The sequence below is a fragment of the Patiria miniata genome, unplaced genomic scaffold (assembly GCF_015706575.1).
Source record: "Patiria miniata isolate m_02_andy unplaced genomic scaffold, ASM1570657v1 HiC_scaffold_17, whole genome shotgun sequence".
NCBI lineage: Eukaryota > Metazoa > Echinodermata > Asteroidea > Valvatida > Asterinidae > Patiria > Patiria miniata.
In genome coordinates, this window is record NW_024037055.1 from 4,254,667 (window position 1) to 4,268,783 (window position 14,117).

Consider the following 14,117-nt stretch of genomic DNA (forward strand, 5'->3'; position numbering starts at 1 on the left):
ACCGTAAAAGTAAGAAGCAAGGTTGATTATAGCGATAACAATTCACAGGTCGCATTTTATGTAGTCATTATGAGGTGTTTTTTTTTAATTTGTTGCACCGCACTTCATCCTCCGCAAAAGTGAAAAAAAATTCTTAAAATTTTAGTCCAGGAATAAAGCACAAACGATGGATGCTCGTGTGAAACTAGCGATTGATCGATATTTCGTGATATCGTCAATCATGGTTGTCATTTTCCCTTCAAAATTAAAGGATATAGAATTGGTTTGATAAGTTGTACTTGAAGTCCAAATTAAACCACAAAGTGGTATAAAAGGAAACAGTATCACACTTTAAAAATAATATCTGACAAATCGTGCGTTATTTTGTGAAACGTGTGTACATTGAAATGCGCTGAACAGCAATTTGAAATAGCACAAGATCCAGGACAAGCCATACGCTAGCAATGTCTGACTATTTTTTGCCGTTGTAAACAATATTCTGTAAACAATATACTGGCTCCTAGCGTTTCTTAATTATAGACCGTATCTAAGTTCAAGAGAAACCGATATAGCCTACGCGTACTTCTTCTGCCAGCACGTCACCTTTATATTTTATCGAATACCTACGTGGTAATAAGTCCATATGTAATTCTGACGTAGCCTAAAACAACTATATGCAAGAACATACTCTGAATTATACGATACCGACACTCTTTTTTATTGTGGAACATTCGTCAGGGTTCAAGATATGTAAATTATACTTGTGGAGGACAAAGGTCAGTAGGAAAAGGCGTGATCGAGACTGAGGCACTTATTGCAACTGGATCAGACGTAATTGGGGAGACTGAAACGTGACTTGGCCGCTCCTTTTACAAATAAATCCACAAATCCTTCAATTTGGTATCCATCTAGCGTTCCTCCAGGGTGAACATATAGTTGGAATGTCGTCTGGCCCTAGACTAGCATGCAGTTGTAGATTCAAGGTGATAAACGACTGCTAGTAAAGCACCTCATCATAAAACTTCACATGTTAACATTGATCTCTATAAACTGAAACACTTGATAGGTTCGCTTCATTAAATTCGTAACATAAGGTGTTAACTGAACACGTCATCTTGTTTTGCAAATAGGCAAGTGATAAAACCATATCTTTATAAAATAACAAAATCATTTCCAGAATTGATCAAAGGTTTCAGGCAGGTTAGTCACCGAGGCAGAAAGACACAGCTATAATGATGTAGACTGTACCACGATGCATCAGCTCCAGATCAATATAGATAGAAGCACTTACGACTACGAGAGTTCATCGATTGTACGCCAGATGCTCGGACGCGTGCAGAAAAGAGAGCAAGACTTATTGCGAGAGACTCAGCACACATGAACTCAACAGCCTTATTACACAAACCAACGGAAACATTAATCAAACACAGGTTCAGAAATTATCATCACAGGTCCTCTACCATATTCTATTATGTTATATAACTTGTATCGAGAACTTTTTTCCCTAGTTTGTTCTCATCAGAAAAACACAATTATAACTTTCCTGTTTAGATACACGTATCTGAAAGCTATCTTCGAGTTTCTCTTTAACACTCTTGCTCGGAGATCTCAGATTCCGTCTCTGTATTCCCCCCAAAAAAATGAAAAGAAAAGAACTGACCAAAACCACACTTATCAATGCAAGCAAATACAATGACAATACACACTTTAAGGTTGGACTAAAAATATAAATTGGAATATGTCATGAGTGAATAAGTCGTATGCATTTACTTTGATACAAGCCAGGTCCCACATCCATCCAGCACAGAAGATTCATTCCATCTTGCAAGCAGGTTGTGCCCCTCGCGGACTGTAGGCCCATAGGCCTAATACACATTCTCATTTTTGGAGTGCTTGATCCTGATCATGGAGAGATCCATGTCACAGTTAATTGAAATTGACAACTCCAAATGAATGACAATTGGGGAGGCGGCCATTTTCTTTTTCTTTTAAAGGTTACCGCCATCCCATCGCGTCCATCTGGCGTGTATAAGAAGCGAAATGAGAGAATCACACGCAAACGTGGACACAGTTGATGATTGAAAATGTCATCTACACCGCGCCTCCTCCAAAGCGCGAGGGCCGCCATTATCTCCGGTTCACTGCCAGTACACGCGCCCCAAGGCAGAAAATCACATCATTTCTTATATATACAAGTTGATACAGTATATTTATGTAGGGTGTGTTTGTGAGACCATAGACCTTGCTAGCTGCGTCACGGCCAAAGTCTTTGCCAACGATTGGTCTGAAGAAAAAAACCGAGAAGGCCATCATTGCAAGACGACCTTAGAGCAATCCACGGTATATGTAATTGTTAAATACAAACTGGAATATCAACAGACATGCCCCCAAAAAAGCAAAAGAAAGAAGATACCCACCTCTTAAAATACTGATGATTAAAATGCGTACTATAGGTGAAAATTGTAGGCAACCAAGGTAGAAATGTCGCTCACTAGTCAACAAAGGTTTTTATTGTACAACACATGGATGTTTATGAGTGCAATGGTCAGAATAATGTCAAGAGGTGACCGATGGAATGTTCCATTCCGCGAGGTGAAGAATAGAACATTCCAATCTGTCACCGATTTAAATTATTCTGTCCATTGCACGAATGTGAAACATTCATTATTTGTTTTAGACAACACCTGAACTAATCCTCATCATCTGATTGGTCAGAGCTACCAAACGTGTGACCGTGCAATGGAAGTTCTTTTTACCGTGGAAAAGAACTTGTATTTTTACGGTGCGGCGGGCCGTGAGTTGGTACGAATAATTAAATGACATGTGATCAACGACTTACCAATCAGATATACGTAATGATGATTCCTTAATTCGTTTCATGTTTATAAAATACAGTTTTGATGCATCAAGGTAGTTTTCGAGAAAAAAACCGCTTTCCTTTAAAAGGAGACGATACTCTCATGAGCTGCTCACCTGCCTATTATAATGAATCTGCAATTGCAATTGGTGAAGGTTTGGCAAGCACGATCTGAACATATAAACCCTTAATCGTCTCGACGAAGACCACGCCATTATAATTACCAACATTTCGGGTAATGGATTTTGTAAGAAGACTGATTGGTAATTCTGCATTGTCAGATCAACTATGTGCACAGCTTTCACGAGGGGTGTCTTGGGAACTAGACCCAGCAACTTTAAAAATCCATGCGCTGCAGGTATAGATTTTTTGCCACAATTTGCACGGCTACCTAATTAACTCTCCCGATGTGCCATCTAGGTTAGACACTCAAACTTGGTTCACGACAGGAAAAAAAATCGTTGGAAACCAACTTATAGGAAACATAAGAGTAAATTAAGAAAAGGTGCGAACATACTTGGGATGACCCTTAAGTTGTAAAGTTCAAAAAAGGGTGCCCTTTTAATAAAGCAGAAATGATTATACCATTCGATGAAATGTTATGCCACACAGAAGGATACCGCTTGGGTGAAACGAAATGCAAGTTTGCAATTAAAACAACCAGCAGTGTGTGACGAAAATTCAGGTAATTTGCAAAATCCAATCAGCGTAAACAAATATGAAAAAGGTGAGTATACCCTTCGTGGAAGTTGTTTACTGCCATGCAATTACGAAAGGTGGGGGAGGGGGGGGGGTTTCAATCAGAAAGAAAGGATGCAATATTTCCGAAACAGCAGTTTCGTCTCCAGTTCGGCATCTGGCGCCTGACTTGCGGAACGTATATGCATACTCAATATTAGTCAATAGTCTGTTCTATTGGAGCATCAAATAGTACAATATCGGCCAAAAAGATTGGAATTTTTCTGTTTGGTTTCGGCATCTATAGGGCCTAGTGGGGCAGATAGTGGAAACATCTGGGGGAATTGTGCCCTTGATGATACAAACATTGGCACACAGTCAGACTATGTCCTAAGAGCGATATTTGGCTATACGGCCATCGTAGAGTTGTCCTCTGAAAAAAATATAACAAGCAATTTTCAATATTTTCAAAATGGCTGCCATTATTGTTATTCTACTGCATTTTCAAAGGACAAATCTGCGATGGCCCTATATCCCGACATCGTTTTTATGACATACTGTGACTTTGTGCTTGTTTCATCAAAGGCACAATCCCATCACCTATCTGCCAGGTCTAATCATTGAGGAATTGTTTATGGGGAGTAGATAAATCCGAAGCCCAAAAACCGATGTTTGGGAAATGGACAGGCCGCATTTTCTTTCTTCCCTTTTAGTATTTTATTCGGTAAAAGACTAAAAGTGCATTATGACATCTAGGCGCGCTTGCAAGTGGCATTGTTTTATCAGGCACGTTGGCTTTGAATGCAGATGTGCGTCCACGCGAAGACAGGTGCAGCTAAATCCCCACAGGTAGGCCTCCCTCTTATCTGCTATCCCCAGACTATCGTTGACAGAAATCACCGCCTCTGGCTACAAGACTATATGCCAACAAGTGAGAATGCACAGACCACACACACAACTGAAACATGTAATACCTGAATTTGATTGCAAAAAGCATTTATAGTTGCAAACCGTACAGACAACAGAAGATACAAGTCCGATTTTTTTTTTTTTTTGGGACAGTGTTTTTTATAATTATTTGGAGAAAAATATACCGCGGAGTTTGATCCTTTGACAAAAACATACAGACTCCATGTTAAAGCCACTTTGGATTAAATGGCTAATTAAAAAGCAATTTGACGTTTCCCACAAATGTTAAGTATTAATATTGTTTTTGGTCAATTAGTTTGGTATAGTTTTTGCCTAATTGAAGTGGTTCTTTGGCTTTTCATGAATAGAATTTGAAGTCTTACGAGTCACTATGACGATGTTTCCCCAGACATTTTGTGGCATCATTTTGAGGGGTTTTTGCCAGATGCTTTGGCCTTGGTTTAGAAAAAACAAGTGGTTTTTGAGATTCTGCCCGACATAACGGTAATTGAGTATATGCCGGAGATTCGGGGATTTGAACTTTTGCCTAACATTAAATGTATTATCCTTGTCAGTCATTTAGAATCTAAGCATCATATTTTTTCTGCAGTTTTACGAACTCTAAGCATATCAAACCATGGTACTATTGACAAACCCGTGCGTCGCGTTTACGAAACGCTCGAAGCCAAAGATATCTAAGGAACACTAAACCCAAATCATACAATTTAAAACATAAAATTCCACCACCGAATTTGGAATAATTTTCCCAAACAAAATTACAAACAGTCCCCAAAGGTCATGTGCCTTTTTCTCTTACATTTCTCCGCGGTGAACATTCTTGCATTTTCGCGGGGAAATATAAGGATGCTGTCCGCACTACAAGACCGTACACCCACGGACCGGATTACACCCGTATAATTCTCCGGTGTAGGAATCTAAACCGTATTAAACATGAACGGTGTTTGTGGGGATGGGTTGCGGGTATAATACGGCTTCCTGGTGTACCGTCTCTGGCTCGGTGTCATCAGGGGCTCGGGGCTCGGGAAAACAGGTCGACTTAGGCATAAGCTTAGGATAGGTCAACATCTCATATCACCTCCGGGGAACTGACGGGGGAGGAAAGTGCTAAGAACCTCGGGAGGTGTGATAGGCTAAAAAAAAGAAGAAGCAATATCATATATTTTAAGGGTCGCTCAAGCGAGTGGTGGACGTTATTAAATCTAGAACCCTGGCTCGCACGGAAGATGGAAAAGACGTGCATCACAAAGTGAATGGGGGGGGGGGATGTCCCATTGCAAAAACTTTTTAATCAGCACTGATTTTAGCACCTCAACGTCTGGGATGGCTACAATTTTCAGCCCCTTCAAACAGTTACGTATTTTTTGTAGACATTCCAACTTAAATAAAATTGTTGCAATGCCAAGGTTGATAGAGTTATTGCTACTGAATTCTAAGTGCAACAAAGGACATAAAATGACGTACAGCTTTAAAAATAGGGGGGGGGGCTAAACAGTTTTTTTTTCATTCGTTTAGAAAAATTCCAAAGTACTTGGCTGGTGAAAATTATAATTAGCAATCGATATTCTTATTATCTAACCTCATTTAATGGAAGCAAGAATGTTGTATTAAGCACCGGTGTATTACAAACATTTAGTTTCTGTTTACGCAAACTCTTTCCAAAGCAGTAACATACACATGAATGGCTCAGCCGTTTTTATGAAATGGAAAGACCCGGATATTAAAAATAAGTCCAAAATTGAAAGGGGAGTCCTGTCTTCCTTTTCTTAATGTCAAACACCGTCAGGCATTTCCTCGTCTACATTCAGGGCGTCCCTGGCTTGTATTTCCCTGTTGAGGCCTGGGCTTGGAAACTCTAAGTACACCCGTGCCATTTTGTGTGGTTTATTCTTAGGCTACAATCTCCACCTTTCCTTCAAACTTCTAAATATGTACTTTCTATCAATGACGTCATACATGCCCTTCCCATCATCCGATTTTTTTGCGTCCGTCTATTTTTCGAAAAGGTATACCATGGAGATGCTTTGGTGAAAAAATTGTGCTTTTGTCCACCGTGTCACGATCCTTGACATTTTTGTCACTAAGGTACCTCACTACTACGAGTGCCTTTGTCATCTATAGTAGGTCCCTCCCCCTAAAAAAAGTCTCCGACTGACTATTTTTGGATTAACTACAAAACCATGAGGTCAATTTTGAAATGTTTTGATTGTGCAGACTATACTCCTTATATTTTGCCTATGAGTTTCATTTCGTTTCTGTCACGCATCACTACACAATTGTCTATTGATCACATCAACATTTTTTGGACACTGTGACCGAGTTCCTTGCCTTAATGACTTTCAGTGCTATGTTATGTAAGCTGTGTACAATCTTGCATGCTGTGTACAGGGCTGCGGTTGGGATTGGAATCGTTTGCCTGACTATCAGTCATCACGGCAGGACCTCAGTTTAATGCTCAAGAGCACAATTATCTAATCCCAAACCCTATCATCCTTTCTTTCACAACATGCAGGATTTTACACAACTTACATAACACAGCACTGAAATTCAAGGAACTTGGTCACTAGTGTCCAAAACTGTTGATCAACCATTGTGCAGTGATTGCGTGACTGAAATCAAACTCATAGGGGTTTAGGCAAAGGATAAGGAGTATCTGCACAACCAAAATTTTCCAAATGAACTTCATGGTTTTTTAGTTATTTCAAAAACAGTCAGACCGACACTTTTTGGGGGACATGCTATTTATCCGTAAACCAACACCGACACGTGCGAGTGCAACGGCCGACAGGCCTTTTTCCCTTCTCATTATCAACCCTATCTGATATCTTAAAAGACGACGATTCTCGCATTCGGAATCAAATTATATCTAGAATCCACTCGGTCGAGGGGGCACTTAAGGACAAAATCTCAAAACTTGTTACAACAAAAGGAGCAGCTTCGGGAAAAAAAATCCTCGCTCGTGGAGGAGGCATTTTCTGAGACTTCCGGTACTTAAGTCATCCAAGCCGTGAAAAAAAAAAGAAACCGCTCTGCTCATGCAATGTATCATTTTTTTTTTGCCGATGCGTGTGGCCCAAGTAAAAACATGACCTGATCTTTTGATCCATGGTAGTTTTTTTTACCAGATCGGGCGAAGCTTTCGGCTAGGACGCGTGTGCTCTAAGGACAGGTGCAAGAGTGTTTTTCTCTGGAGAGCCCTGATACTCTCTAGACTGGGATATGATTATGCTCGGTTCCCTACAGGAAGTGACTGCGTTTCTTTTCTCACACGTAAAGTGTGACCAGACCATTCCTGTCTGTCATTGAGAGATCGGAAAAGTATCGTTATATCTATACAGAGGCGGTATATATCACTGTGGCAACCGCTTAGACTTGCTGTGGCAACGCAAAGACACATTATAAGAAAAAATGTATCGATTTGTGTCGACCTTTCTCATTTGGGCATTAATAATTAAAACTGGCTGATTACAGAATAGCTGCAATATATGCTTCAAATTAAATTATATTATTTTTATTTTTTTAATATTACGATTTTTTTCCTTGAATCATTCAAATGGCCGAAACTTTCCTACAGCCCCTCTTTATGTGTTGCCGTGAACAAGACACGGAGAGGTGGTTCCAGGGAATTTGCAGTAGCTGCGTTTACAAACTTAAACAAACCTTTCATCCGGGATGACAAATAGACAAAGCAATGCATTGTCTATTGAATGCATGCCAGTATAGAGCCTTCATCTCAGCCATCACATCAGTTCACATGGCTCAGAGGGTATGTGGCAAATCCATTTGAAGCGAGATGTGTGGCGGAGGGAACCCCCCCACCCTTGTGTTTCTCACTGTGTTCCCCGAATCTCAGGAATTCTTTTGAGGTATCTTGTGTGTAGAGTTGTAATGACTTGAGTCAATGACTCGACTCGAGTCCGACTAGAGTCAGAATTTTTGGCGACTCGACTCGACTCGAGTCCCAACGAGTAATTGACTCGACTCGACTCGAGTCACTGCGAGCAAATGACTCCACTCGACTCGAGCCCCTTATCGAGTCGAAGGCTAAAAACATTCGAGTCACAAAACCGTGCCAAAATATATTTGCAGTGACTTATACGGTACAAAGTTATTTATGTTCGCGTACTTCGCGTTAGCGTCAAGCTGTGGCCAGTTCTGGCTCATAATATATACCCGTATCAAGGATTCCCACCTCGTGGTTTTCACGGTAGGGCAAAAACTACTACACGTAATTCGGAACTATACGCATTTCCCAATTCTTGGTTTCACCATCGGCCTCGGGCAATTTCTTAAGCCCTTGATGTGACTCCGGCTAAAGTGATGTCGGGCTTTCAAAAAACAATAGTTCGATATATTTCTATATAATCAGAAACTGTAGTTTCGTATGTTGCAATTTGGTTTTTGATATTGTCAGCATAAACTTATTCCAGACCCGAAGCCAAACCAGAGATAAAACCGAAGTTCCACTTCTCGCTATCTGCTGTTATATAGATTTCTAAACAAGCGATCTCCACGCAGCAGCCTTTGGGTCTAATATAATAAACTAATGCTTGATTCGACTCGACTCGACTCGACTCAACCACACACTGTCACTCGACTCAACCTTCTTGACCTGTGACTGGACTCGACTCGAGTCACTTCCTTAAAATGACTCTCAAGGTCGACTCGAGTCTCAAAATACAGCGACTCGTTACAACTCTTTAAGTGTGTATACTGTAAGTATGAAGGGACACTGGAGACCTTGTCTCCAGTCATGCACGATAGTCATGCACGATATAACATTAGAGAGAACATACTCTCTATAATTTCAAATGAGCGAAATTATTGGCCTGACGATTTAGAGTTCCAATCACTCTGACTTTAGATTGAAACACTTGAACAAGAATCGCTTTAGTCGAAACTCGAGTGTAAACTCATGGATTGTCGATGGATTGAATTTAGCTTGAGTAAAGAGAGGGAATTTTCACGCATTGGATATAAGAGAGGACTGTGTCATAAGATGAAGCTCATTTCAAACTCTGCACCAAACGCGCACTAAACAAACAGGTAATATATTGTATACCAATGCAGTCCGTCCCAAAGGCGACACACAAGTCCGATGGAATATTGCTATATTAAAGGGAAGATACAACATTTGCAAACATCAACAAAATGAAATGATCAAATTATCACGAAATACCTTACTGAATTGTTAGGGACTGTCAATCTAAAATCATCTTTTAAAATCGTGGCTCAGGGTGTGCTGACATTTTCAAGAAAAACTGTATTTTTCCAACGATGGTCGGCCGACCAGCGTTGGCTTTTTTCAAAAACTGTTCTTTACTGTTGATATTAGTTATTCTGACTTTTCTTTGCAATTTATTACAAACCTGTGAAGGGGTACAAGCTAGACTGGCTGTCTGGCCTAGTTACAATTCCTTAAAGTGTATTAATTGCTCCATTTCATCTTAAGTGGGGTCAGGGAACCAGACTATAGGTTTTCTTAGTTTTTCTAGCATCTAAAAGCCCCAAACGTGAAATAAGTCAGTTTAACAATATTTACTGTAACATACTGATCCTCCAAATCCATTTATTTCTGAAAATTGCAGCCAAAGCAAACGTTGTACATTGCCTTTAACGAAAAATGCAGCCGGCTCTCTGACAACATAATGAAAGGAAACTAGAAACATGCGCAGGCAAGCTAAGAGAAGCTAATCGAAAGGCACCACTTGAACGTGATCGGGAATGACATTATAGACCCACTAGCGGTAGAAGGCCAAAATTATCATTGCGTGGGTGTTCGATCATGTTGAAGTGTATCATGTAATTCCGTGTCAGAATTATGGGCCTTATATTAGAAGATCGCCATTTAAAGGGACATTACGGCCTGAAAAAACCAAAATCTATAGGAATAGTCCATTTAGGCTCATAATTCACAAAACTTTGCGCTTGAATATTCGTTGAGTATTCCTCTAGAAGGAGCCTATCTTATACATTAAATACCAAGAGGTCAAAGAAACACCAAGCATGGACCCTTATAATAACACTATTGCAGGCCCGGGAACAACTCAAAAGTCGGTTTGACAGAAACGTGACTCATTTCCAGACGATGGGTCATCGGGGTGATCGGATACCTGAACGGCCCGGAAATTCGTTAATAAGTTGTGAAAGCAATCTTGATGGTCTGATCAGAGAAGAAAATAAAACACAAGTGGCTCCGACTGCTGTCAAACAAGCATGTCGCAGCGATGAACAAGGCGCAGTGATCGATGGGCTACACAAATGATGTGAAATTTGACTATGCTGAGTACATATTTCGTGAAATACTGCAGTCACGACCTGACCACGTGATCCAGGTTGATTTTTTAGCTCATTCGGCGCGCGCGCACTATACGAAGAGCAAATGGCGACGTGTATTTGCGCTAGTGGCGGTCAATAGAAAATTGACGTTAAGGCACTAACTGAGGGCAGTTGAGATATTGCCCTAATAGGATTAAGTGTGTTCCTGTAGTAAGTTTACCTGAGCTGAATCAATGAAGTGTTGTTTTTTTTACACCGTGGGAGTTGTGGCTTATTAAAATGCATCTATCCAACTGGGTGGATGTTTTGGCAATTGGCAGTATCATAAAGTGGCACAGCTGCCTGTCGCACTTGAATACGAGCATGAAATAAAATGAGTAGAAGTTAACATTTATGTTCCAGGGAATTCAGGGAAACATTGTATTGTGGTTGATTAGTGATGCTGATGCAATATTGTAGTATTTTTTTCCTTTTTGGTACGTTTTCCATGAAGACTGCGCCGACTTTAAATTGCAACACCAAGATTGTATTTTGGATGAAGCGCAGACAGTTATTATTTTACGGTTCGTGTTACTAGTGCGTTTATATCAGTTGCGCCAATAAGAAAAATGAGCACTGTAGATTCGCAAGACATCTGTCTGATTTAACTTAAAATGTAACCTCGGACGAAAACCTCGCATTAGGCTATAGTTATACTTACATCATGAGAAATTATAAAAATATTGAAGCATTTTTTATTGCTTAGACGTGAGTAATATTGCAGTCTGAGTAGATACTCATTGCACGCACTCAAAAACTACCGAAGTCCGTAGCCTGCGCACAAAAGAAAGTCGATTCGAGCGCTGATAGTTACATTCGCTGATATGAAACTTCAGAAGGAAATGTCCGATGCAAAACGACAACGTCGTGTTAACTCAAAAAGGTTGCCGATAACTTCTGATGATTGTGTGGGGGTTTGAAGATGTTCGTCAGGTTCACCCCGTTATCTGCAATTTACACATGGTCTTCAGATGCTGCGACTTGCGAATGACTCAGGGGAAACATGACGGCAGATGGATTACGATTTCGCAGTAAAAAGCATTTACCAATGTCGTTTCGAATGATTATTATTCCATTTGCCGACATACTCAATTTAGGCAGATGCATTGATGGAAAAGAGAGGCATGGATACCTAGCACCTCAATAATGTCCCATCAGGTTTTTTTAAACAGAATTGGTTGATGTACTCTCAATGCTATCTTTTCAATGGTCTATTCAAGAAATCTAAATAACTTTTCAAATCAGATTGAGAGTTAACGAGAGTTCTTGTGTTCCTCTAACTTCTTTAAATTATATGAATGAACGAAACAGATGAACTTAAAGCACGAGCCTTTTAAATACATTATGACATTTCACATGAAATTACATCTTTAAAGTATATGGAAAATGGAACGGCCCTTGGCATTTTGTGAAAATGGAATCCGTCCATTAGATGCTGAAAGCCACTTAAGGTACGAGGGGCTTCACTTGAATGAGTGAGAACAAAATGAGGGGAAAAAGGCGATATTCGTATTAGTGCTCGTAATGCTTTGTGGGGACTGGCTGATGTCTGGCTCCGAAGTAGCAGCGAAAAAAATTACGATAATAAAGCTGATGACAGAATATTTACTTTACAGCAAAACAGTGGAATGGTTTACCTGCTTTCATTCAAAATGTTTTAAAAATGACGATTTCATTTTGGTATGTATTTTTGTGTTGGTATTCGTATCACCAAAATCAAACGCAGTTGTTCGCGTATAGGTCTTTTTTAATCGATGTGATTTATATGCATATGTTGTTTTGAACTTTGAAATTACGAACTACACGGAACAGTAAGTTAGGATGTTTTCGGCCTGGGGTGAGCTCAGCCGTGGATGACCCCACCCACCTCCCTGGGGGCAATAATACGCAGCTACCCCGACCGTTTCATCCTCGCGACCAGCGGCGCTAAGTTTTCCGGAGATTTGATTAGCTCTCATTTTACTCGCTTTTGCCGGCCTCCGATTTTGACAATTTTACATAAAATGTTTGGAACAGAGACATCGGTGGACTTCGTGACTACTGTTTCTTGCTTCTTTACCAATGGACACAAGAGTACATGTCCCCGAAAGGTGGGGGTTTCGCGACCCCCTGTGTCCCCCCTTTGTTACGCCAAGGGTGATACAACGTTAAAGCTTTCTAATTAAAAGATATTTGAAGCTGAAAATACACTTACCTTTGGCTGGTACATAGATATTGAGGTATAGACAATCTTCGTCCATGACTTGCAGGTAGGGCCAGCGATGCCGGAGTGGTTCGCTCTTCCAGTTTGGTATATCCCCCTCGGCCGTCCGCACTACCTGCGGGCAGGCCGGTGAGAAGGTAGTGGCGTTCCGCACTCCGGACCAGCTCGTAGGCGGGGACTGGGGCGGTCGGAAGCGCAGGTGCCCCGTGGGCGGGCGGGCGAAGGGCACGCCCAGGTACTGCTCCACGGGGCCCAGGTATCGGTTCCGTAATCGGACCCGCTGGCCGCGGATCAGCCCTCCCGGTACGCGGACCGGATCCGTCAGACCGACGACCCAGCTGGTCGAGTCCCGCCGAGTGTTGTCCGGTTGGCCCGCCACATGGACCACCGACCTAAGCGTCTGTAGCACCATCATCACCAACACACACCTCCACACGGCCATTCCTGATAGAAAATCCGCACAATTCATACCGAAATAAAAACTTGCTGAACACACACGTGCTAACCGGGTTTTTAAAACCCTCAGCAGAGGCAAGTAATCAGAAGAAAGTAAAAAATCCAGGTAACCTGTCCCAGAGGAGAGGTTTATCGCCAACGAAATTCCCCAAAGCGCCCGTGTGAGTGCGGTGCCTGTGTGTCCACCCAAACACGCCACGCGACTGCACCGTCTTTCCCTCGACTGTATTGTGGCCGGATCTGACGCCTCTACTCCAGGCTTACACTTCAGCAGCCTGACGAGCCACGGCCGAGTTGAGTTCAATTACATCTGGACGTTCCGATTCAAAATCAGAGGGGAGCTGGAAGTATAGGCATGGGGAGGTGGAGAGAGGGGGGGGGTGGTAATCTTCTATGTCGGTCGGAAGCCTCTGCATCACATAGGTTCAATTAATGCAGAGGTATCGATTTCATTAAGAGAATTTGGGATGACAGAAGGTCTGCTGAAATTTTTCTTTTCATTTTCTGGAGGATGATTTTTCTGCGTTGGCGGCAGCCCCGTGGCCGCATTACTTTACCACGCGTGACAAGCGGGCCAGAGTATCGATTTGTGAATTGGTGGTTATTTTTTTCTGGTCAAAGTCAGATCTACAAAGCTGGCAGCGACGAAAAAACAATTGCCAAATGGCGCCATATCTGGCCAAGCTGTTTAGTAATTCA

At 41.4% G+C, this 14,117-nt stretch overlaps 1 protein-coding gene across 1 annotated transcript; it reads right to left on the minus strand.

The window, feature by feature from the left end:
• Positions 1-11,005: 11,005 nt before the first annotated feature.
• LOC119723986 (neuroligin-3-like) lies at positions 11,006-13,693 on the minus strand. Its single transcript, XM_038194908.1, has 2 exons — positions 12,954-13,693; positions 11,006-11,070 (listed from the first exon to the last, which is right to left on the minus strand). Exons 1-2 carry the CDS (start codon positions 13,429-13,431, stop codon positions 11,006-11,008), a joined length of 543 nt encoding a protein of 180 aa, XP_038050836.1. The 5' UTR covers positions 13,432-13,693.
• Between the last annotated feature and the right edge of the window lie 424 nt (positions 13,694-14,117).

Bases quoted from the DNA above. Each gene is read 5' to 3' on its own strand.
- LOC119723986 (XM_038194908.1), bottom strand. From the start codon at position 13,431: ATGAATTGTGCGGATTTTCTATCAGGAATGGCCGTGTGGAGGTGTGTG. The intron at 11,071-12,953 runs GTAAGTGTATTT...CTCGTATTCAAG, and splicing joins TATCTATGTACCAGCCAAAG to TGCGACAGGCAGCTGTGCCA.